Source organism: Cebus imitator, unplaced genomic scaffold (genome assembly GCF_001604975.1).
Source record: "Cebus imitator isolate Cc_AM_T3 unplaced genomic scaffold, Cebus_imitator-1.0 Scaffold353, whole genome shotgun sequence".
Taxonomy (NCBI): domain Eukaryota; kingdom Metazoa; phylum Chordata; class Mammalia; order Primates; family Cebidae; genus Cebus; species Cebus imitator.
In genome coordinates this window covers 2,104,789-2,130,000 of record NW_016107668.1, presented here as the reverse complement: position 1 = coordinate 2,130,000, position 25,212 = coordinate 2,104,789, and the positions used below count along the sequence as shown (strand labels likewise).

Below are 25,212 nucleotides of genomic sequence, written 5' to 3'. Positions count from 1 at the left end.
GGAGACCCATCTCATGTGCAAAGACACATATAGGCTCAAAATAAAGGGATGGAAGAAGATTTACCAAGTAAATGGAGAGCAAAGAAAAGCTGGGGTTGTAATCCCAGTCTCTCATAAAACGGACTTTAAACCAACAAAGATCAAAGAGACAAAGAAAGGCATTACATAATGGTAAAGGGATCAATACAACAAGAAGAGCTAACTATCCTAAATATATATGCACCCAATACAGGAGCACTCAGATACATAAAGCAAGTTCTTAATGACCTACAAAGAGACTTAGACTTCCACACAATAATAGTGGGAGACTTTAACACCCCACTGTCAATATCAGACTGATCAACGAGACAGAAAAATAACAAGGATATCTAGCACTTGAACTCAGATCTGGGCCAAGCAAACCTAATAGACATCTACAGAACTCACCAACCCAAATCCACAGAATATAGTTTTCTCAGCACCACATTGCACTTAACTCTAAAATTGACCACATAATTGGAAGTAAATCACTCCTCAGCAAATGTAAAATAATGGAAATCATAACAAACAGTCTTTCAGAGCACAGTGCTACCAAATTAGAAGTCAGGATTAAGAAACTCACTCAAAACCGCACAACTACATGGAAACTGAACAACCTGCTGCTGAATGACTACTGGATACATAACAAAATGAAGGCAGAAATAATGATGTTCTTTGAAACCACTGAGAATGAAGACACAATGTACCAGAATATCTGGGACACATTTAAAGCAGTATCTAAAGGGAAATTTATAGCACTAAATGCCCACATGAGAAGTGAGGAAACATCTAAAATCGACACCCTGTTGTCACAACTAAAAAACCAGAGGAGCAAGATCAAACAAATGCAAAGGCTAGCAGAAGACAAGAAATAACTAAGATCAGAGCAGAACTGAAGGAGAGAGAGACACAAAAAAAACCTTCCAAAAAAAAAAAAATCAAGTCCAGGAGGTGGTTTTTTGAAAAGATCAACAAAATAGATAGATTGCTAGCCAGAATAATGAAAAGAGAGAAGAATTGAATAGATGCAATAAAAAATGATAAAGGGGAAATCACCACCAATCCCACAGAAATACAAACTACCATCAGAAACTACTACAAACAACTCTATGCACATAAATCAGTAAATCTAGAAGAAATGGATAAATTCCTGGACACTTACACCCTCCCAAGACTAAACCAGAAAGAAGCTGAATCCTTGAATAGACCAATAACAAGGTCTGAAGTATAGGCAGCAATTAATAGCCTACAAACCAAAAATATTCCAGGTCCAGACGTGTTCACAGCTGAATTCTACCACATGTACAAACAGGAGCTGGTACCACTCCTTCTGAAACTATTCCAAACAATACAAAAAAAGGGAATCCTCCCTAGCTCATTTTATGAGACAATCACCATCCTGATACCAAAACCTGGCAGAGAAACAACTAAAAAAGAAAACTTCAGGCCAATATTCACAATGAACATCGATGCAAAAATCCTCGATAAAACACTGGGAAACCAAATACAACAACATATCAAAAACCTTATCTATCATGATTAAGTAGGCTTCATCCTTGGGATGCAAGCCTGGTTCAACATATGCAAATCTATAAACGTAATCCATGACATAAAGAGAACCAAAGACAAAAACCACATGATTATCTCAACAGATGCAGAGAAGGCTTTGACAAAATTCAACAGCTCTTTATGCTAAAAACTCTCAACATAACTATCGATGGAATGTATCTCAAAATAATAAAAACTATAACAAACCCACAGCCAATATGATACCGAATGGGCAAAACTAGAAGCATTCCCTTTGAAAACCGGCACTAGACATGGGTGCCCTCTCTCATCATTCCTATTCAACATATTATGGGAAGTTCAAGCCAGAGCTGTCAGGCAAGAAAAAGAAATAAAGGGCATGCAATTAGGAAAAGAGCAAGTCAAACTGTCTCTATTTGCAGATGACACAGATGACATGATGGGATATTTACAAGACACCATCATCTCAGCCCAAAATCTCCTTAAAATGATAAGCAACTTGAGCAAAGTCTTAGGATACAAAATCAATGTGCAAAAATCACAAGCATTCCTATACACCAATAACAGAGAGCCAAATCATGAGTGAACTCCAAATTAAAATTGCTACAAAGAGAATAAAATATGCAGGAATACAACTAACAAGGGATGTGAAGGGACCTCTTCCAGGAGAACTACAAATCACTGCTCAAGGAGATAAGAGAGGACACAAACAGCTGGAAAAAACATTCCATGCTCCTGGTTAGGAAGAATCAATATCATGAAAATGGCCATACTGCCCAAAGTAATTTATAGATTCAATGTTATCTGCATCAAGCTACCATTGACCTTCTTCACAGAACTGGAAAAAACCACCTTAAACTTCATATGGAAGAAAAAAAGAGCCCACACAGCCAAGACAATCCTAAGCAAAAAGAACAAAGCTGGAGGCATCACACTACCTGACTTCAAACTATACTACAAAGCTACAGTAATCAAAACAGCATGGTACTGGAAACAAAACAGTACCAATGGAAGAGATACAGACCAATGGAACAGAACAGAGGCCTCAGAAATAATGCCACACGTCTACGACCATCTGATCTTCGACAAACCTGACAAAAACAAGCAATGGGGAAAAGATTCCTTATTTAATAAATGGTGTTGGGAAAATTGGCTAGCCATGTGCAGAAAACTGAAACTGAATCCCTTCCTTACACCTTACACAAAAATTAACTCCAGATGGATTAAAGATTTAAACATACAACCTAAAACATACGACCATAAAAACCCTAGAAGAAAACCTAGGCAAAACCATGCAGGACATAGACATGGACAAGGCCTTCATGAGTAAAACGCCAAAAGCAATGGCAACAAAAGCCAAAATAGACAAATGGATTCTAAATAAACTAAAGAGCTTCTATACAGCAAAAGAAACAATCATTAGAGTGAACTGGCAACCAACAGAATGGGAAAAAATTTTTGCAATTTACCCATCTGATAAAGGGCTAATATCTAGAATCTACAAAGAACTCAAACAAATTTACAAGAAAAAAACAACCCCATCAAAAAGTGGGCAAAGGATACAAACAGACACTTCTCAAAAGAACACATGTATGCAGCCAACAAACATATGAAAAAAGGCTCATCATCACTGGTCACTACAGAAATTCAAATCAAACCACATCGAGATACCATCTTATGCCAGTTAGAATGGCAATCATTAACAAATCAGGAGACAAATGCTGGAGAGGATTTGGAGAAATAGGAATGGTTTTACACTGTTGGTTGGAGTGCAAATTGGTTCAAGCATTATGGAAGACAGTATGGCAATTCCTTAAGGATCTAGAAATAGAAATACTATTTGACCCAGCAATCCCATTACTGGGTATATAACCAAAGGATCATAAATCATTCTATTATAAAGACACATGCACGCATTTATTGCAAAACTGTTTACCAAAGCAAAGACTTGGAACCAACCCAAATGCCCATCAATGATAGGCTGGATAAAGAAAATGTGGCACATATCCACCATGGAATACTATGCAGCCATACAAAAAAGGATGAGTTCACATCCTTTGCAGGGACATGAAGCTGGAAACCATCATTCTCAGCAAACTAGCATAGGAACAGAAAACCAAATGGTGCATGTTCTCACTCATAAAATGGAGCTAAGCAATGAGAACACATAGAAACAGCGAGGGGAACATCACACACCGGGGCATGTTGGAGGGTGGGGGTAAGGGGAGGGACAGTATTAGGAGAAATACCTAATGTGGATGACAGGCTGATGGATGCAGCAAACCACTATGGCACATGTATACCTATGTAACAAACCTGCACATTCTGCACATGTACCAAAAAACTTAAAGTATATATATTAAAAAAAAAAAAAAAAAATCAATAAAGCCTTCAAGATGTTTGGTGACTGAACTTACAAATTATCAGTTATGCCTGGGGGGGTAAGAGAGAGAAAAAAGTTTAGAAAGCCTGTTTAAGGAAATAATTGATGAAAACATCTTAAGTCTAGTGAGAGAGGCATCCGGATAACAAAAGGGTCACCAATCCCAGGAAAATACATTTCAAAAAATACCTCATCATGGTGTATTGTAATCAGAATGTCTACAGTCAAAGTGAAACTGCAAAAGAAAAGTTAAAATTAGCAAGAAAAAAGCATCTAGTCACCTATAAAGGAAATCCCGTCAGAGTAACAGCAGATTTCTAATCAGCAGAAATCTTACAGGACAGAAAAGAATGGTATAGAATTTTCAAAGCTAAAAGGAAAAACAAAAACAAAACAAAACACAACACCTGTCAACCCCCACTTTTATATCCAGCAAGAATAAGCTTCATAAAGAAAGAATACTCAGCCAAGCAAACACTAAGGGAATTCATCACCACTAGACCAGTCCTATAGGAAATGCTTGAAGGAGTTTTAAAATGGAAACAAAATGTCAGCATTCACCATCAGGAAAACAGACAAAAGCTATATAGAACTCATAGGTATTATAAAACAAACACACAAAAGAGGAAGAGAAAGGAATCATTGGCAACACAAAAGAATTCCACCAAAACACAGACAACCACACATAGAAAAAAAAATTTATAAACCGACTAGGTAATAATTGAAAATATGACAGGAACAAAACCATATATATCAATATTAGTTTTGAATGTAAGTGGATCAAATGATCCAAGTAAAACATAGACAGTGGAATGGATAAAAAATGTGATCCAACTATATGCTGCTTATATGAAACTCACCTTACCTGTAAAGACACACATATACTGAAAGTAAAAGGGTGGAAAAGATATTCCACAGAAACCAAAAGCAAAGAGGAGTAGCGTTACTTATATCAGATAAAACAGATATTAAATCAAAACAGTAAAAGACGAAGAAGGTTATTATACAGCGATAAAGGGGTATATATGCACATGACACTGCAGCACCTAGATTCATAAAACAATTATTACTAGACTGAAATAAAGAATTAGCAATACAATAATAGTAGGTCAACACCCCACTGACAGCACCAGGCAGATTATCAAGACAGTAAGTCAATAAACAAACATTGGAATTAAATAGGACTTTAGACCAAATGGACATGTAACAGACATCTACAGAACACTCTACCCAACGACTGCATAATATACATTCTTTTCATAAGCACATGGAAAATTCTCCCAGATAAATCATATATTAGGCCAGAAAACAAGTCTTGAATAAATAAATAAATAAATAAAAATCTTCTCAGACCACAGTGCAGTAAAAAACTGGGAATCAATGCCCAGAGAAACTCTGGGCCCCTTAGAAGCATATGGAAATCAAACGATATGCTCACTGGGTCAACAAAGAAATCAGGATGGAAATTTTAAAAAAATTTTGAAATGAATGATGATGATAAGATGTAGTAACAGCCAAATTCTACATACCAAAACCTGTGGAATAGAACAAAAGCATTGCTAAGAAGGAAGTTTACAGCATTAAATACCTATATAAAAAATGTAGAATTATCATCAATTAACAATCTAACACTGCACCTCAAGGAATTAACAAAACAAGAAAAAAAAAAAAAAACCAAAGTTAGCAGAACAAAAGCAGTAAGAGATCAGAGCAAAACAAAATAAATGGAGACAAAAACATTTACAAATGATGAAGGAAATTAAGTTTGTTCTTCGAATGACAAAATTGATAAACTACTAGCTAGTCAAGAACAGAGATCTAAACAAACCAAATCAGAAAGAAATAAGACATTACAACTGAACTACAGAAATAGGAAAGATCATCAGAGACTATACTACTTTATAAATTAGAAAACCTAGAGGAAATGGATTCCTGGAAACAGATAAATTTCTGGAAACATATAATACAACCTCCCAAGGTTGAACCAGGAAGAAACAAAAATCCTGAACAAACCAATAATGTAAATAGCAAGAATGAATCCATAATAATAAAAAATGTCCTAACAACAATAAAAAAGCCCAAGATAAAATGTAACAGCCAAATTCTACCAAGCATACCAAGAAGAACTAATACAAATACTCCTGAAACTGTTACAAAACATTGAGGAGGAGGGAATTCTCCCTAACTCATTCTGTAAGGCCAGTATAACACTGAAATCAAAACCAGACAAGGACACAATACAAAAAAGAAAACAATAGATGGATATTCCTGATGAACACAGATCATAGACACAAAAATCTTCAGCAAAATACTAGCAAATCGAGTCCAACAGCACATCAGAAAGATAATACACCATGATCAAGGCGGTTTTATGCCAGGGATGAAAGAATAGTTAAGTATATGCAACTCAATAAATATGATACATCACATAAACAGAATTAAGGACAAAAATAATATAATCATCTCAATAGATGTAGAAAAAGCAATGTGATAAAATTCAGTATTCCTTCCTGACAAAAATCCTTCATAAACTAGGCAAAGAAGGAACATAACTCAAAATAATAAATGCCATCTATGACAAACCCACAGCCAACATCATACTGAATGGGGAGAAAGCTGAAGGCATTCTCCCTAAGAATTTAAACAAGACAAGGATGCCCACTTTCATCACTCGTATTCAACATAGTACTGGAAGTCCTAACCACAGCAATCAGGCAAGAGAAATAAATAGAAGTCTTTCAAATAGGAAAAGAGGAAGTCAAATTATCTGTGTTCAAATTATCTATGATCTTAATCTAGAAAACCCTAAGGACTCCGCCAAAAAAACATCTTAGATTGGATAAATGAATTTAGCAGAGTTTCAGGATACAAAATCAAGGTATAAAAATCAGTAGCATTTCTATACTCTAACAATGATATAGCTGAGAACCAAACCAAGAAGGCAATTCCATTTATAAAAGATACCAAAAAAAGGACCTAGAAATGTATTTAACTAAGGAGGTAAAAGATCTCTATAAGGAAGACTACAAAACACTGATGAAAGAAACCATAGATGACACACACAAAGGTAAAAACATTACATGCTCATGGATTGGAAGAATTAATACTGTTAAAACGACCGTAATGCCCAAAGGAATCTACAGATTCAATGCAACCCCTATCAAAATACCAATTTCATTTTTCACAGAATTAGAACCCTAAAATTCATATGCAACACAAAAACCCAAATAGCCAAAGCAATTCTAAGCAAAAAGTACAAAGCTGGCAGGACTACATCATCTGACTTCAAATTATACCATAAGACCATAGTAACCAAAGCATCAATGGTACTGGTATGAAATGAGACACAATCAATGGAACAGAATAGAGAACCTAGAAATAAACCCACATATAGCTAACTGATCTTTGAACATACACTGGAGAAAGTATGCTTATTACATGTGTGACAAAAAAATCTGTACACCAAACCTCCATGACATGTAATTTACCCATATTACAATCCTGCATGTCCACCCCTTGAACCTAAAAGTTGGAAGAAAAAAAAGTGGGCAACATGCTTATACTCTGTTGGTGGGTATGTAAATTAACACAATCTCCATGGAAAACAGAATTAAGATTTCCCAAGAAAGTAAAAATAGAACCACTCTTTGATCCAGCAATCTAAACAAAGGAACAGAAATGATTAAATCAAAATGATAGCCCCACTCCTATGTTTACTGCAGCACTATTTACAATAGCAAAGATTTGCATTCAACGCAAGTGTCCATTGATGGATGACTGGATCAAGAAAATGTGGTCTCTATGCACAAAGAAATACTATCCAGCCATAAAAATGAATAAAATCTTGTCTTTTACAGCAACATGACAGAACTGGAGGCCATTATCTTAAGAGAAACAACTCGGACACAAAAGCAAAAACCATGTGATCTCACTTATATGTGGGAGCTAAATAATGTGTACACATGGAGGTGTAGTGTGGAGTGATAAGACACTGGAACTCAGAATCATGCTGGGGGTATCAGAGGGGCAGGGATGAGAAATTACATAATGCACAATGTGCAGTACTCCAATAATGGGTAGTACATTAGAAGTCCTGACTTCACCACTACACAATATAGCCATGTAACAAAATATACTTGTACTCCTTAAATTTTTACAAATAAAAATAATCAGAAAAAACTTTATTTTTCTAATTGACTACACTCAGGTTTAAATACACACATCTAAGAGCTGAATAAATTAAAATGAAATTAGTGATTTTGACTAAAAATTTTCTTGCATATGTATATGTGTATATATATATATATATATACTGACATATATGTATAAGTATGCATACTATCTATGTCAACCTTTAGGAAGTTCTTTGGAATTGTTCAGGTACAACTCTAGAGAACCTAGCACAGTGACAGCATTACCCTGGTAAAAAGTCACTGAGTATGTCTGCACTTATAATTTTGGTCTTTAGCAATTAACAGGTTTCATCTTTTTCAGCCACATTTATCACAATGGTCTTTAAAAAAATTTTTTTTTAATTGTGGCAAAATACCTTTTTACTCCTAAAATATGTATCTTTTACTCCTCAATTTTGAAAGTGTTTCTGAACCTCTTTCAGGCCAGAAACATTCTTCTGATTTAATATCCAGTTTCAAAACTGACCTCTAGCTAACTTATTTCTCTTCCCAGTAATATTTATACATGATTAACTCTTTGGCAATTTTTTGCTGGAGAATTTGGTAAGCTTTGGTTAGGTACTATATTTCCATCATAGTTTTGAATTCTGTATCCTCTGTGCCATATTTTGAAGGCTGATAATTTGGTCTTCCATTCTATATCAAATGCAAGACATAAATGCATTGTGCCTTATGTAGGCCGTAAGATAAACTGTTATTGTTACAAGTTAACTATTTTCTGCCCCAAAGACAGACATTAGGCATTTCTTCCCATCGTAAATACTTTCATTCAGCCAGTTCTATTCTGTACTTCATAGGCTGCTCAAGAAAAAGAAGAGCTTCAAAGGGAAGGTGACTGTTTGGATGCTAAAATCAACAAAGCTGAAAAAGAAATCTACGCTCTAGAAAACACCCTGCAAGTTCTCAACAGCTGTAACAACAATTACAAGCAATCTTTAAAAAAAGTAACTCCATCCAGTATGTAGGAGTCTAAATTTTATACACACACACACACACACACACACACACACACACACACACACACACATATATGCAGTGACAAGTGTATAGATAAATGGAACACTGTGAGACATGGAGAACAACAAAAGTATACTATGTTTGATTGGATCAGAAAAACTAATCTCTTTTCTTTCCTCCCCTCATGCCTTTTTTTTTGGTGGGTGGTTTGCTAGGGTGTTACTTCCATTATTACTTCTGGTTTGGTATGGCATATCACCTCTCTAGGGTAATCAATTCAAAAAGTGAAAAAAATGGCAGCATATTGCTGCTTTATGTAGACCAAACAAGAAATGGCTACTACATGTCTACAGTGTTTTTCTACCAGTGGATATAAAAAATTTAACCTTTCATAACAAATACTGGTGCAATTTATGTAATACTTTAAAACTGATTTCTACATAGTACGTTGAAAATTTAAACTAAAAATGTTCTACATTCCAGGTGATGAGTATGAGCTACAAATTCAACTAGAAGAACAGAAAAGAGCTATTGATGAAAAATACAGATACAAACAAAGACAAATCAGAGAACTTCAAGAAGACATCCAGGTAAATTCTACAGGCATTTTAGTAATATGCCTTCCATAAAAGTCAACTATCATTACTACTACTTCTATTCTTTTGATCTTGGACCAAGAAGACAGTTATTTAGAATCTCTTTTAGGGAAGTAGATAGTAAGAGATAAGTCTCATTTAAAGGAGACAAAAACAAGTGCTCAAAGTCTTAGGCAAATTAAAATCCCAGTGCTAAGCACTGCCAATTACTTGTTATTAGCTGGTAGATCATAGTTATTATGATGTACCCATTAACCCTTTAAGGAACTTTAATTTCTTAGAGATCACATTAAGATTGCTTCTTAAAGAGTTTGAAAGAAAAAAATAATCTAGTACAAAGTAGTTACTAAAGCAAATCACTAAAAGATAAAAAGAATGTGCCTTGTAAAAAGGCACTACATAAAAATTGATTTTACTAATAAAGCTGAAGAAAAGACACCGTGAATTTTTGAAAATTCCATTTTGTCATTGTTTTATCCCAAATACCATAAAAATAATTTCCAGTTGAATTACATACAAAATTTAATCCATAAAACCATTACACAGTTGTGCACTGCGTAACAATGGGACTGCATTTGGATGAATGCATCCTTGGGTGATTTTGTCACTGTGTGAACATCCTAAGGGTGTACTTACGCAGACCTTGATGGTATAGTTCATTGTTCCTAGGCCATAAATCTGTAGAGTGTGTTACTGTACTGAGTTCTATAGGCAACTGTTACACAATGGTACTTAAACATCTAAACATATCTAAACATAGAAAATGTACAATAAAAATACAGTCTAATGGACAAAAAAAAGGGTACACTTGTACAGGGCACTTACCATACATGGAGCTTGCAGGACTGGAAGTTCCTCTTGATGAGTCAGTGAGTGAGTGGTGAGAGAATGTGAAGGCCTAGGACACTACTGTAGACATGATGAACAATGTACACCCAGGCTACAGCAAATTCATAAAAATCATTTTATTTCTCCAATAATAAATTGACCTTAGCTTACTATAGCTTTTTAATTTTAAAAATTTTTAATTTTGTAAGACTTTTTGACTTTTGTAATAACACTTAGCTTAAACACACATTGTTCAACTGCACAAAAATATTATTTCTTTATATTCTTATTCTCTAGGCTTTTTTCTATTTTTAATTTTTACTTTTTAACTTTTTTGTTAAAAACTAAGACACATACACACACATAAACCTAAGCCTACCCGGGGGTCAGGATCATCAGTATCACTGTCTTCCAGCTCCATATCTTGTCCCACTTGAAGCTCTTCAGGGCCAGTAACATGAATGAAGCTCTTTCAACTCGTATGATAACAATGCCTTCTTCTGGAATACCTCCTGAATGACCTGCCTGAGGCTGTTTTATAGTTAACTTTTTAAATAAATAGTACACTGTAAAATAATGATAAAAGTATGCTGTACAGTAGATACATAAATCAGTAATATCTTTTATTATCAAGTATTATGCACTGTACATAATCATATGTGCTAGACTTTTATATGACTGGCAATGCAGGTTTGTTTACACCAGCATCACCACAAACTGATGAGTAATGTGTTGTCCTACAACATTACAATGTCACTAGGTCACAGGAATTTTTCAGCTCCATTATAATCTTATGGGACCACCATCATATATGCAGTCCGTCACTGACCAAGACATGATGTTAAGAGGTTCATCACTGTACTTATTATTCACCAACAGAAATAATGTATATATGTACAGAAATAAATGAGTTAAAATTCAACGAATACTTGATAAATGCCAAGTTATAAAAGTCAATTTCTGATTCTAACAAATATGTTAATACTTTTTCTGCAGAGCATGGAAAATACATTAGACGTTCTAGAACGTTTAGCAAATAATGTCAAAGAAAAATTATCAGAAAAGCAGGCTTATTCATTTCAACTAAATAAAGAAACGGAGGAGCAGAAGCCAAAATTAGAAAGAGTGACGAAACAGGTATTGTTGTCTTTGAAAAACTGACCTGTCATATTTTTGAAGTCCCAAATCCTCCTTTATCTATTAAAAATATTAAATTCCGGAACACAGTTTTATAGAATAATTGACTATTATTTACCAACAGTGTGCAAAACTCACAAAGGAAATCCGTCTTTTGAAAGACACAAAAGGTGAATCACTGGAAGAACAAGATATCAAACTTCGTGAACTCAAACAGTTTCACAAGGTTATTGATGAAATGTTAGTTGGTATCACAGAAGAAAATGCTGAGATCCGCATTATCCTTCAAACATACTTTGAACAGGTAATATATGGCACCTCCTATTAAATATATCTTAAACACTTATGAAAATGAAACTTTTATGGCATTCATGAAGTGAAATCTAATTAAAAATATTTCTCCTCTGAAAAATAGTAATACTAATGACTGCTATTCAATATTCCTCCAGAGTGGGTTAGACCTACCTGCAGCTAGTACTAAAGGCAGTCACCAGAGTTCCAGATATCCTTCACACACTTCACTACCATCAGTAAGGTAAGTGGAAGGTTACAGAACAATCTCCTTAACTCACATCTGTATACTAAGTGATCCCAGCCACCTCTGTCACCACAGCTATTGGGACAGGCCCATGCACTCACTCCTGTATTCTTTGCACCCTCAGACATCTCACTAGTCAGCATCATAGAGATTAGATGCAGAAACCGCCAGCAGAACAGGAGTTTCATTCTGACTTCTGCTGGTGTCACTACTTCCAGTATAGCCCAAGTGCTCTGTGATTATCAGCTATTTCAGGAGGATAAAGCAGAAATAAATTTGGAGGCTACATCTAGCACTTGGGGGTAAACCTGGGAGATTATCTTTTAAACCTGTAAGGGCAGCTTAGATGTACAGACCTATAGAATATGATTTTTGTGATTAAAACCACATTGTGCTATTTTACATAATTAGGATTTGACTTTATTTATGAAGCTTTATTTTGCTAAAAAGGAAACATTTTTTTCCTTCTGCAGTTTATTGTTACCCAGAATTCTATCACCAAATGCTTAAACCAACATTCTCGTGCTGTGCTGACAAAAACTTATATTAATAATAATCCTGAATTTAGAATTCACAATCTCCTGCATTTAGTAGCTATGCATTAAATTACTATTCCTTAGTCCATGTAAAGATTTCATGAAGAGGCCCCTAAAAAAGTGTTTAAGTATAAAAAATGTTTCTATGTAATTGAACATCCCTGTACTTTCATAAAATATGTATATTTAAAACATCATTTCAGGATTACATAGTTGTTTTTCACATGATCCTACCACTTCCACTTTATCCATCAATATGCTTCTCACTTAAATTACAAAGGGAATCATTTTAGTTATTCTTGCCAGCACCAAAATCCTATTGCCCCTCTTTCCTCTGTCTTGGAAACTTTTAATGTTTAATGATTCCAACTCTAAAAAATTGATTATAGTTGAAAGCATTTTTACCATATAGAAATAGAAACACAATTAAACCACTTTTCTACTGGTGTGAAACTTATCTATGTTCATCTTTCTTTTCAAATTTTTTGATATCTATTAATGGTCATTTAAAAAACTTATTAACACTATTACTATGTACTTTTTAAATCTCTTTACTTACGGAATTACGGTACCCTTTGCCAATAATGGAGGGGTCTATACTAAAATATGAACTTTGCATTAAACTTATAATTCTGGCTTTTCTTCCAGGTCATCTAGGAGGACAAGTACACCTACTTCTCAGACTTCAGTTAAAGTATTAGAGCTTAACTTCCCGGCCTCCTCTTCACTAGTAGGCAGCCCTTCTAGGCCAGCTAGTGCTAGTAGTAGCTCTAGTAATGGTAAGAGCAAAAAGAGCAGCAAATAAACATTTTAATCTCTTCTGAAAAAGTTGTAAACACAAAAACAAAAATATCATACTTTAAAATACAAAATGATCCAACACATTTTATCTAGTGGAAAGTGTAAAATCTTAGTAAAAAGTGTAACAAACAACTGATAGTTTTTTTTTTTTTTAAAAAAGGAATGTTCTCTACTGTTTTCTTCAAACTGAAGAACACATTAATAGCAGATTCTTGTCAGGTTACAGGTTATACAAGCATAGGGAAAACCCTGTATTTCACTGTAATTTTGATGTTCGTAGTGTTAGAAAATAGTTTCCTTTATTATTTCACAAACTACACTCACTTCTAATGTAACAATCTTTCAGGAAGACATTTCTAAAAGATTTACTCTACTATTATGAGCTTATTACAATGTTAAAGTCTCACCCTGTAAGACACCAAAATTAGGTTTTATTCAAAGTAACTATTTCTCAGACTTTTGGGAAGAAAAGTTATTAAAGGCAGTTTCTTCTTTTGGTATAATTTTTAACCAAAAAATAGGATGAACCCCCACTCTCCCCAAAAAAATCCAATTGATAAGAATACTGTACATCCATTTTAAAATGCAGCTTAAATTTCTAAAAATCACTTCATTCTGACCTTGAAAGAAATCAAAAGCATTAAATATTTCCTTACAGATACAGCCAACCAAGTATAAAAAATACATTTTTGAAACGTTATTGATTTAATAAACAATTTAATGAAAACTAGATATGATTTGATTTGCAATAGAAATTTTTTAAGTTTACAGTTGGAGGTAGACTGCCAAATTTAGTAGTTTTTCCAGTTAACACTTCATTATAACATGTGCCCAACACTTTGTACTCTTGGAATAGAATGTGGAATATAAAACTGGATTTTAAATAAATGTATTAGAATTCATGAATGTACATGTGTCTCCTTTAAACCTAGGGGAAAAAAAACTCATTACAACTGTCATTTTAGAACTGCTGTTTGTATTTCTTTCTGAAAAGCAGTAATGGTAGTGAATAGTTCTCCTATTATTTTTTTAGAAATAGTGAAGGAAAGGCATAGCAAAGTCCAAAGAACAAGATGGGCAAAAAAAAGCTAGGTAATAAAATTTTTGGCTGAAGTATTGCTCTAATGCATGAGATTTATAAGACCTAAAAACTGATTAAAGCCACTTTGCTCACCAAAGTTCTTATTCTCAGCCCTATACTAGTTTGAGAATTACTTAAATGTTGAAGTAACATTAAATACTGTTCGGTGCAGGCAGAGGTTCTATCTTACTAGCTCTGTAACCTTGGATGGTTACTTCCTTTTTCCTCATTTGTAATACACAGAAAGAAATCACTGGGTAATACAAAAAGGATGCACAGGGCTTGATGCACAGAAATTGCACTATGTAACAACTTCTACTTATACTGAGTCGCCACCCAGAGCTTACCACATCCTTAGAATGGTTTGGTTCTTAGGCTAGCATACAAGTCTACATTTAATCCTTAAATGACAGTTCTAACTTCAGTGTACTAGTGATAAATGGTGCAATAGGGGATCAATCCATCTCCAACCTGGACAGTTATCCTCATATCCAAAAGTCACACTTACTCTGCTTATGGAGACCAAGATATTTTCTCCCATTCTGCAGGTTGTCTGTTCACTGTGTTATTTCTTTTGCTGTGCAAAAGCTTCTTAGTTTACTTAAGTCCCATTTTGTTTTTGTTGTTTAAGACACCAGTCTCGCCGTCACCCAGGCTGGAGTGCAGTGGCACAATCAGAGCCCACTGCAGCCTCAAACTCCTGGGTTCAAGTGATCCTCCTGCATAGCTAGGATTATAGGCATGCACCACCACACCCAGCTTATTTGTAAATGTTTTGTAGAGATGGAGTCATGCTGTGTTGCCCAGGCCAGTCTCAAATATCTTGCCTCACGCAATCATCCTGCGTCAGCCTCAAGTGCGGGGATTACAGGCATGAGCCACTGTGCTTAGCCCCTTTTGCTTGTACTTTTGAGGTCTTAATCATGAATGTGCCTACACCAATGGTAGGTTGGGAGGGGGTGAGGGAAGAGAAATTATGTAATGGGTGCAATGGTTAAGCTAGAAGCCCAGACTTTACTACACATTATATCCATGTAAGAAAAACGTACTTGTACCCCCTTCAATTTACATGAATTTAAGAAAAATTTTTTTAAATGGTGTGTTTAAAACTGTAAGCTGTACTAGGTATTCCAAAAGGTCAAAGACTATGCCAAGAGATAGTTTTCACTCTATAAACGCCACTACATAGGAGACTATGTAAAGATGATACTGGAGCTATTAATACATAGAATTAAGGACTCTTTTAAGACGAACTTCTTAAAAGAAGCTGCTTCGTGGTGCAAAGACTAATGCTTTGAGTGACTAAGCCCATTTCTACCACCGTAATCTACTGCTCTTGACCAGGGTCTCTCTTCCCCGTTCCGTTTGCAAAACAGATTTCAGACTTTTCACTAGGCCCTCGTCCCTGGAGTTTGACAGACACAAAATAACACACACCCAGTACTTAAAGCCTGGACATTTTACCATTGGCAAGAACTGCAAGACAGAACAGGGAATCAAAGTCTCTTCTTCCTGTATTATTCTCCCTCACTGAGACTTCTGTAGACACCCAGCTACCCACCTACTTATCCAGCATCAACGTGTGTGACAGTATCCAAAGCCTGTTATAATTTATAGCTTCAAGAATCTTAAACTGCAAAGACTCCAATGACATCATAAACCCAATACCTACAACTCCTATCTCTATCTCCCAAAGAATATACTATTTCCAGCGATTTGGGGAGTCTCTTTGTTCTTCGGCTCTAGCTGCTGGAACTTATCCTGAGTAAAACCAGGCTCTGGTTGGTCTAGTTATTCATTCAGACTCTGAAGAAGGGTTCACCGGGGAAGCACCAAGGGACAGGAGGCAGTGTGAGGTGGAGAAATGCGGGTCAGATTTCAAAACATTCCTGGTGCCTTCTGGACTGAACATCTGCAATACTACGACAGTTTCCCAATTTTCTTTCCCTAGAGAAAAGCCGGATTTACAATGTGCTTCTCTGCTACTGGTATGTTTTTGCTAAAAAGATTTTTTTCTTTTCTGATGTACTCTTGCCTGGAATATAGGCCCTCAGGGTCTTACAAATATTTCAAGTTAAAAAGCTTTTTATCGCTACAATGCTAGCAACAGGTAAAAAGAATGGAGAAACCAGCAAAACGCGCTTCTATTCAACTTTTATGGTCTTATTCCTCAGGCACTTATGCTGGGTGCAAGCCAATGACTGTTCACAACCACTTTTAATCAAATCGGGCTTTAGAGGAAAATGAAGACACATAATCTACCATTTAAAAATAAAAAAAAACTGGGCAAAAACGTAATATTTAAACTGATCAATATAAAATAGTGTTCAAGAAACACTCGAACATATAATCTTTCAAAAGCTGATGATTTTTAATTTAACAGAAAAGAAAATGTAATCATTTTTTATAAAAATGATCCATGTGTTCAATGCACAAATTTTCTCTCAAACAGCAGGGTAAGTGGACCCAGGAATTCTCATATACCGTAACAGAAAGAAGAAACAGTACTTTCAGAGAATTGTCTTTAAGCGAAGAAATTCAAACTGTAATATACTATACATAAATACATACATATAAAGCCTAAAAACCAAGCTGTGACAGGGACCTACAACTGAAAGAAAATTTGAGAGAAGCTTAAAAGCATTTGTTTCCTGTGATCTCCACACATAATTTTAGGAGCAGAGACTACTGCACTGAACTCTTAGGACTAAAAACACCCAAAACCTTACTTAATGGCATTCTGTGTAATGGCGCTGATATCCTTGGTGTATTAATTTTTTGACTTATTTCCTTTTTCTTTTTCAAATTCAGCTATCTGATTGAATATATTGAGTAAGTTCTGAGGTAAATTCTTTTTAACACTGCTTTCTGAGTGTCCTTTGCTACTTAATGCAGCTTCCTCTGGAACCTCTGTTTTGCTATCCTCCCCATAATTGTCCTCTCTTTCATATTCTCCTTGACTTGTATTTAACCGGTATCTTTGCTCATGTCTACTGAAATCACGTGATCCAGAGTGAGTATACTTTTTGTATTTCTCACCTGACTTCCAAGAGTTGTCTGAGCTTGCTGGTGAGGTAGAATGCCTCACAGAACCTGGTTCCCACCTTCTATAGTGCTCTTTTCTTCCTTCCATATCTTTTTCAAATCTCCTATAACCATATATCTTGTCCTCTGAATTCCTACAGAAAAAATCTGAGGAATTTCTTCTACTAGAAAAATGTCTTTCTGATCTATATGGCTTTTCTGTTTTGCTACTACCTGCTTGGGTTTTATAGCTATTATAAAAACCTCTTGGATCTTCAGACCTACCTCCAAAATCATCCGGTATTTCAACTGCAGATGAAGAGAGAGGGCATCTATCTTTCTCTTTGATTTGTGTCTTTTCACACTGTAACCTATCCTGCTTTCCCAGGAGTTTCTCCACTTCTTGTTTATGGTTAAGAAAAGATGCTGAAGTATTAGCTGGAACTGGGTAGCACTCATCTTTCCTATTCTGATCTATCTGAGTTGAGGATGCCCTAGATGAATGCCTTCTGGAACTTCGAGACAACTCTGAACGGTTCCTCTTATGTTTCTTATGCCTTTTGTGACCAGAAGACGAAGAGGATGATGATGAAGACACTGATTCATCAGCAGAAGAAACACTTGAAGAGGAAGAAGTTGATTTTCTTCTTTTCTTCTTTAGCCTAAAAACAATATAGTTTACCTTGTCATATATGTACAAAAATGTTTCTAAATTATTCATAAAGATGTGGGTCCTATTTGTTTCCTTTAAAGATTTTATAAAACTATGGTTCAGACACATGATATAATAATCTCAGCTCCTACAAGATCTAATATTACCATTAAGCACTTTTCGGAGGAAAAAATGCTTGCAGACATTTATCATTTTAAGTAAATCCATAATTTCTGAAAGACAGAGACTTTTTCAATGCTATCTTAAAAACTTAAGACTACTGAACACATATAGGAGAGAATTCAAGTTTTGTACTTGGCTACTCTAGTTCACGGTTTCTTCACCTGATTACTGGTATGTTCAGCCTAATAATTCTTTGTCGGGGGTGGGCATGGGAGCTGTCCTGTGCACTGTAGCCTGTTTAATAGCATCCCTGACCAACACACATTAGATGCAGTAGCACCCTATTAGTTATGGCAATCAAAAATGTCTCCACATGTTGTCAAATGTCCCTGGGGGAATAAATCCACTCCTAGCTGAGAATCACTGCTCTAGTTCTAAAACATTTCTTCCTAAAATACAATTAAAGCAATTTATTCTGTATTTTAATTCTAAGGTTAATTTTTTTTTTGTCGAGTTCTAGGCTTAAATTCCACTTCATCTCTTTAATAGGAAAATACATGGAACACATAATTGCTAAAGATTCTTAACAGTCATTGATTACCACTTGAAATACTTTCACATTTTTATTTACTTTACCTCCAGTATGGCACTTTAGGTTCAATTCAGTAGGTGCCTTAAGTTTAAAAATACTGAATATTATAGTTTACCTCTTCTCTTCTTTTAAGAGCTTACGCAATTTTTCTGCACTTGTTTCTATTTTCTTTGTTTTCTGCTTTTCTTCCTTTTCAGCTTGTTTTTCTCTTAATTCCAAAGATTTCTTTTAGAACCCAGATATCGAAAAAAACCACACGTTAAAAATAGCAAAATATATAAAAACCCAGTATTCAAAAGACCACCCCCAACCAGAAGCCCAATTCAGTAAAACCAAATCACCATACAGCCAGCATTAAGCAGTATTTTTTTTTAACATAAAGAAATTAATCAGACAGATGTTTGGCATTAATCATTGAAATGGCCAGAGCAGCATTGAGGACCATATTGCAGTTGGTATCCCATCAAAAAAGGGGAAGCCATTGCAGTGGTACCCATAACCCAAAGTGCAAGAAAGGTTAAAAAAATAAAAAAATATTATTTTTAAAAATTGAAAAATGTAGACACATTTTACACATAAAATTCAAATAAAGACATTCCATTACGGTGAATTGAAGGAGGAATCACCATGTTCAAATACAAACCATTTTTTAAAATAGCACAGCCCAGTTGGATGCATGATTACATAGGAAATCATTTTCCAGTTTGTGGATGGGGAGGAGCAGCACCAGATGTCCCAGACACAGCAGCAATGGTCCAATTCAGAAGAAAATGCATGAGAAAACATCATCATCAGTATTACAGGAAACGACAATTTAAAATATGTCTCAAAAAGGCTTTTATACTTAGCTCATAGTAGCAACAATGATAATTTTAAAACCACCAGGTAAGCTCACTACAGTGACATTTCTCAAAACCACATACCATATTTAGGCAATAGGAGTTTCCTCATAGCTATTTTTACTTTCAAGTATGGACAAAAACAGAGGCACTATAAAGCAATGTCAAACCCAATTAGGAAAAACTGTACCTAAAAAGAAATTTCATAATGCCTCAACTTAAAGTAATCTAGAATAGTTTTCCTAGAAGAAAATTAAGTTTGAGCATTAATTTTAAATATCACTAAATTTCTAGGAGGAAATAAGGAATCACCTGCATATATTTATGAAGCTTCTGCAAAGCATCCTCTGCATCTTTAAAAGTCTCATCCAAAGCCAAAGCTTTCTTATAGTAACTTTCAGCATTTAAAAACTTTTCTTCTTCTTCTAACCTAAATTTGAAAGAAAGATTTAGCTTTTTTGTATAAATAACAAAAGTATACAAATATGCATACAGGTCAGAGGCTTATAAAAGAAAGCTTATTAGGGAAAAGCCACATTTAGTAATTTATTTTCCAAAATGAAAAACACCCAAATAATATGCTTTTTATTGTAATTTATTTCACAGACCACATAAACAGAAATCCATTACTAGTAGCTAAAGCTCTATGTCCAATATTGGCACATTTTTGCAGTAATCCATGAAAACCCACGACAAACGGGTATCCACCAATTTAGTATACTCTTGAACTTTAGCACAGAATTATACTGTCAGGCCCTTTCCTCTAGTAGTTTATGAAAAATTATCTACAGAAAATTTTGGAAATCTTTGGAAATCCCAACACACATGTATATTACAATATGCCTGTAAATTGCATAATCATTAGATGTAGCTCACAAGTCTATGCTGTGAAAAACCAGAATTAGAAAGTTTGGACACAGAGCAGTCAAAGGACATTGCAAAGTGCTTTTGGTTCTTAGACGGAAAAAGAAATTACTGTAAAACAAGTACAATGGAATCACTTTTGTGTCAGCAGGCTGGATGTGGGAAACAAGGGACAAGACGAAGAAGAGCAGTATCTCTGGCTTAGGTAACTGGATGGCACTGCTACTCACTTGGCTAAAAGACACCAACACAAGGCTGTAACCCAACCACATGTAAGTAGGTACTAGTTGTCTACCCAGTAAGAATGTAAAACGCTGCTCCAATCATTAAATAGAAGTTCCTATGAATTATAAACGAATGTTACAAAATCTCATTAACTTGGAATTTGTGATCACAAACTGGAATGGCTATACAAATAGAAATAATTAGGCAAATTCGTGGAACAGAAAAGAAATGCATCTATTCTAAAAAAATTAACAATGAGAGATGCTATTGATTATAAACTGGCTTCTGTTTTCACACAAACCATAATAATTACAGCTTTTAATTACCAAAGCAGTCTGTTACCAAATTATATTTAAAGTATTACATTTCTTTGAAATACTTTGTAAATTAGACTGGTGTGTTAATCACTAAATATTTTACAAACTACTATGCTAGTTATTATGGCAGCATCTCAAGATAGTAACATAATTACAGTTTTGTTCTTAACTTGCTCTTCCATTTACTACAAATATCTTTTTCAGTGTGAAGACTGGAGTTGATTTTACTAAAGTGGAGTAATAAGCTGAATATAAGGGAAAAATCTTACAATTAACCGTAGACCACTCGATTCATACTTCTGACATACTACTCAAATGATGAGATGAATTTAGAAATTAAATTCTTCATTATTAAACCAAACTCTCTTGCACTTTTCCATTTATTTTTTGAACCAAGAGTGTTCTAAATTAAGTGCCTTAAACTGTTTCCTTATGTTAAGTTCAAAATCTTTCAGTGGTTGTTCAACATGAGACCTCTACTATTAAACAAAATTTGACACTTACTGCCCTCCTCTCTCTACAAGTGTCTGGCAGAGGTATTTTCTAGCATTTCTGTGAGTTGGACAGTTTTCCAATGCAAGCTCGAAATCTTCTATTGCTTTGTTCAGACTTCCTTTTGTCGCATATCTAGAGACAAGAAACACAAGTAAAGGGCCGTATCTCACAAGTTCTTCATACATCTTGTTTCTTAAAATCCATGCATGATTCACTTACAATGCTCCACGAGCTACCAAAGCTTCCACGTTTTGTTTGTCTATTTCCAGAGCTTTATTGTATTCATTCATAGCATCCACATGGCGTCCAACTTTAAAATAATCAACTCCAATCTTCACGCTAAAAAAGATATTTGTAAAGCATCACAAATACTTCAAAGAACATCTAAATAAAATGTTGGTGTGAATAAGTTTGAAAAGCAAATGTCATCAAACTTGGCAAATATTTAGTTTTCAGAATACTCACAATATACCTAAGAAGGATTCTTCTGCCTTTGGGCATTTTTGTAACAAATATTGGTGAAACCCAGATAACAATATACTAATTCCTTTCGAGAAAACTGAAATGCTAAATAAAACTTAAGTCTGTTAAGTGTAAAATTTAAGACTACTTACGTCTTATAAAATAAAAAATATAAATCTATTCTAAAAAAATTAACAATGAAAGAAATTAAAAGCTCATGTGAAAAAGGCATCACTTTATCTCAAATTTGTCTTAACGATGATATACGCATGCTTGCCTTGCCCTAAGCTTTTAGATGAGATAACGCAATTGCTGAAAGACAGTCTTCATACCATTTTAAAGCCCAAGATGCAGATTGTTTTTTTCTCAATGCAGAAGCAAAATCATCTTCAGAGAAATTTTTGCTATTAAAAAAAAAAATTTTAAGTTAAAACAAAAATATTTTTAAATTAATTATACTTAATTCTGCTTGACAGGCACTCAACACTGAAAGTATGAATCCCAAGCAAGAAATCCACATTCTATTTACATAGCAAAATGTTTGAACTTTCGAAATGATTATTGTTAAACAGTAGTTTTCTTTAGTATACATACAAAATTCTTATCAAGTTTCTGCATCCTTCTCTACTTCGTCACATGGTACACATCTAATCACTGATAAGACAGTCCAGTTCAGAAGATGGGATCACTTGCTTCATTCAACCCTGGGCATATGCCTGCTACTAGGTGGCTTAGGATAGTCATATACGTCCTTCAGCTATGCAGCTTCTGAGCTTAGCCCCACTCCCCTTACCACCTAAGAGAATAATACTGATTTACTATACCTTTGTAGGCCTCTCATTAAAGATGGTGGATTAGATTCATCTATTCCTAGTTTTTCTAGAAGGAATTCAACTACTCCTGGATTAACAAATCCCAAGGAACTCTGCATGATACTTTCATAGGACTCCAAAGAATTGCTATTTAGTTCAACACTTCTCCTTAAAAAAAGAAAACATACACAAACACAAAAATCATAAAATGACTAATATGACATGCCATTTCCAGTAAAGAAACAATATTATCATATGAGGTTGAAATACTCATACCATTTTTGCATAAGAAGGTGTGGCAATATTATATGGTTCCTTTTACCAAGTGTGAAGTGATTTAATGGTTATAAAAATAAAATGAATGCATTTTGCAATAAGCGAAATTAAAATTCCCCTTTGTTGTCAAGTTTGACAAAATTTGGTATTCTTCAATTCAAGAGACTTTTGTAATGAACTGTTGAAATAATATGGATAAATTACCTGTAGTACAAAGGAAGCTCTTCAGAGCTAATTACACCTAATTTAATACCAGATAGGTGTGGTGGGAGAGATGAGTTATACAGAGATACTGCTAGCTTTTCATGGTATCTGTCAATATCCTTGATTCCAGCTTAAGAGGAAAAAAAAGAGAGAAAACTAAGCTGATTAGTAAGAAATGGAAACATAATATATAAAAAATATAAAACTTCCCAAACACTATTCTCTTAGACTGTATTTTCTAAAATTCAACAATCATCACTTTTTTATTAGTTTGATGAAACTAATCACCTCGAATGATGTCACCGGTTTGGTAATATGATAAAGGATCCCCATGGTTACTGTGAGAAGGCACATCTCTTAAGGGACACAGAGCCTGTAATGAGAAGTATTTTAAAACACCAGACATTTCAAGCATTGGTAAGAACAGTGTCTTCTTTTAACCTAGTTGTTCAGTATTAAACAGCTAATAATTGAATGTTCTAAAGTAAAAATTTAAATGAAGATGTAGTTAAAAGTAATTTCCATGTCCAAACACAGTAAAATATGTTCAGTTAAAAAACTAAAATCCCATGAAACTTTCCATTAGTTTCAGGAACCAAATATGATGGATGACAGTATACTACACTCTCAAAAGAAAACTAAAATTTGTCTATAAGTTTTCCAACGAAAATGAAACGTGAATTCTCCAAAGTTTTTGCCTGTTATCCAGTCTGTGACACATTCTGCTTTTCTTCCTTTTCATCTGCCTGGATAGATAGCAAATACCCAATCTTCTGTCATCACACATTAGTTCAAATTCAGGACTATTCATCATCTTGGGCAAAGTATCTTATTATAATGTACAAACCACTTACATTTAATTACTGTAAATATGTAAATGACACAAATTTCTCTCTACATTATCCACATGAAAATATCCAATACCAAATATTAACTAATTAAGAATACATATGTTCAACTACAAGAAATAAGTCCGAATACCAATCAACTTCACCATATCCACTGATACTTCTTGGAGCATTTAAAAAAGGACACTGTGCCTACCAACCAGATTTTACATTTAAAAAATGCCCCCAAACCAGAAATAGAGGGAGAAACTGGGTAAGTAACTTCCACTAATTTTTTTTTTTTTTTTAACAATTTTCTACAATTAACATGTAATTCCCAAAAGTATCTTGTTAGGTATACTTGAGTACAACTGCATGCAAAGATTTAATTCTTGCATTGAGATGACTTAACAAAAATAGAAGCAATCCAAATAAGAAAAATAACTTACTGTGATTTCTAAGTGGGATATATCTCTCATGATACCACTTCCTAAACAGATCAACACTATGAAAAAACCGAATTCCCGAATGGAACTAATTCTTCCAATCACTATATCACCACGCTCAATATCTCGGAAAAACAGTTCTCTCCGATCCACACTAGGTATCTCCATGAATTGCTCTAAAGGTGGCATGACTGCATAGTGATCTAAAAAAACAATTAACAAAATCACTAACAGTTGTTTTCAGTTCCGTTTCACCTGAGGTACTGTTAAACCAAACCGCAATCTTCAAGAGTTTAAGGCTAAACCCACCTTCACTGTCTTCGTTAATTTCAGAAGTTGCAGGTGCATCTGATTTCCAGGAAACGGCAAAAAGCAGATCCGCTTTTTTGGAGATGAATTTCTGTATCTCAATGTTGTCAACTCTCTTCTCTTTCCTTGAAAAAAAAAAAAAAATATATA

At 34.6% G+C, this 25,212-nt stretch overlaps 2 protein-coding genes across 3 annotated transcripts in view; one reads left to right on the top strand and one right to left on the bottom strand.

Moving 5' to 3' along the window:
- The window catches only part of CCDC39 (coiled-coil domain containing 39), a 68,991-nt gene extending 54,575 nt beyond the window's left edge, over nucleotides 1-14,416 (top strand). Inside the window, exons 14-19 of the mRNA XM_037730562.1 lie at nucleotides 8,919-9,078; nucleotides 9,562-9,668; nucleotides 11,499-11,639; nucleotides 11,764-11,943; nucleotides 12,089-12,174; nucleotides 13,362-14,416. Coding sequence (XP_037586490.1) covers nucleotides 8,919-9,078; nucleotides 9,562-9,668; nucleotides 11,499-11,639; nucleotides 11,764-11,943; nucleotides 12,089-12,174; nucleotides 13,362-13,518 — 831 coding nt within the window. The 3' untranslated portion in view covers nucleotides 13,519-14,416. The remainder of the gene's footprint in view (nucleotides 1-8,918; nucleotides 9,079-9,561; nucleotides 9,669-11,498; nucleotides 11,640-11,763; nucleotides 11,944-12,088; nucleotides 12,175-13,361) is intronic.
- Nucleotides 14,417-16,942: 2,526 nt separating this feature from the next.
- The window catches only part of TTC14 (tetratricopeptide repeat domain 14), a 9,409-nt gene continuing 1,139 nt past the window's right edge, over nucleotides 16,943-25,212 (bottom strand). Inside the window, exons 2-12 of one of the 2 annotated variants that reach the window (XM_017506325.2) lie at nucleotides 25,063-25,187; nucleotides 24,757-24,956; nucleotides 23,769-23,853; nucleotides 23,481-23,610; nucleotides 23,013-23,168; nucleotides 22,521-22,592; nucleotides 21,946-22,065; nucleotides 21,736-21,858; nucleotides 20,138-20,255; nucleotides 19,102-19,211; nucleotides 16,943-18,281 (exon numbers count right to left, since the gene is read on the bottom strand). In XM_017506325.2, the coding sequence (XP_017361814.1) occupies nucleotides 17,366-18,281; nucleotides 19,102-19,211; nucleotides 20,138-20,255; nucleotides 21,736-21,858; nucleotides 21,946-22,065; nucleotides 22,521-22,592; nucleotides 23,013-23,168; nucleotides 23,481-23,610; nucleotides 23,769-23,853; nucleotides 24,757-24,956; nucleotides 25,063-25,187 (2,155 nt within the window). In that variant the 3' untranslated portion in view covers nucleotides 16,943-17,365. Of the gene's footprint in view, nucleotides 18,282-19,101; nucleotides 19,212-19,629; nucleotides 20,256-21,735; nucleotides 21,859-21,945; nucleotides 22,066-22,520; nucleotides 22,593-23,012; nucleotides 23,169-23,480; nucleotides 23,611-23,768; nucleotides 23,854-24,756; nucleotides 24,957-25,062; nucleotides 25,188-25,212 lie in introns of both variants that reach the window. The other variant, XR_005196564.1, reaches the window with a different exon arrangement.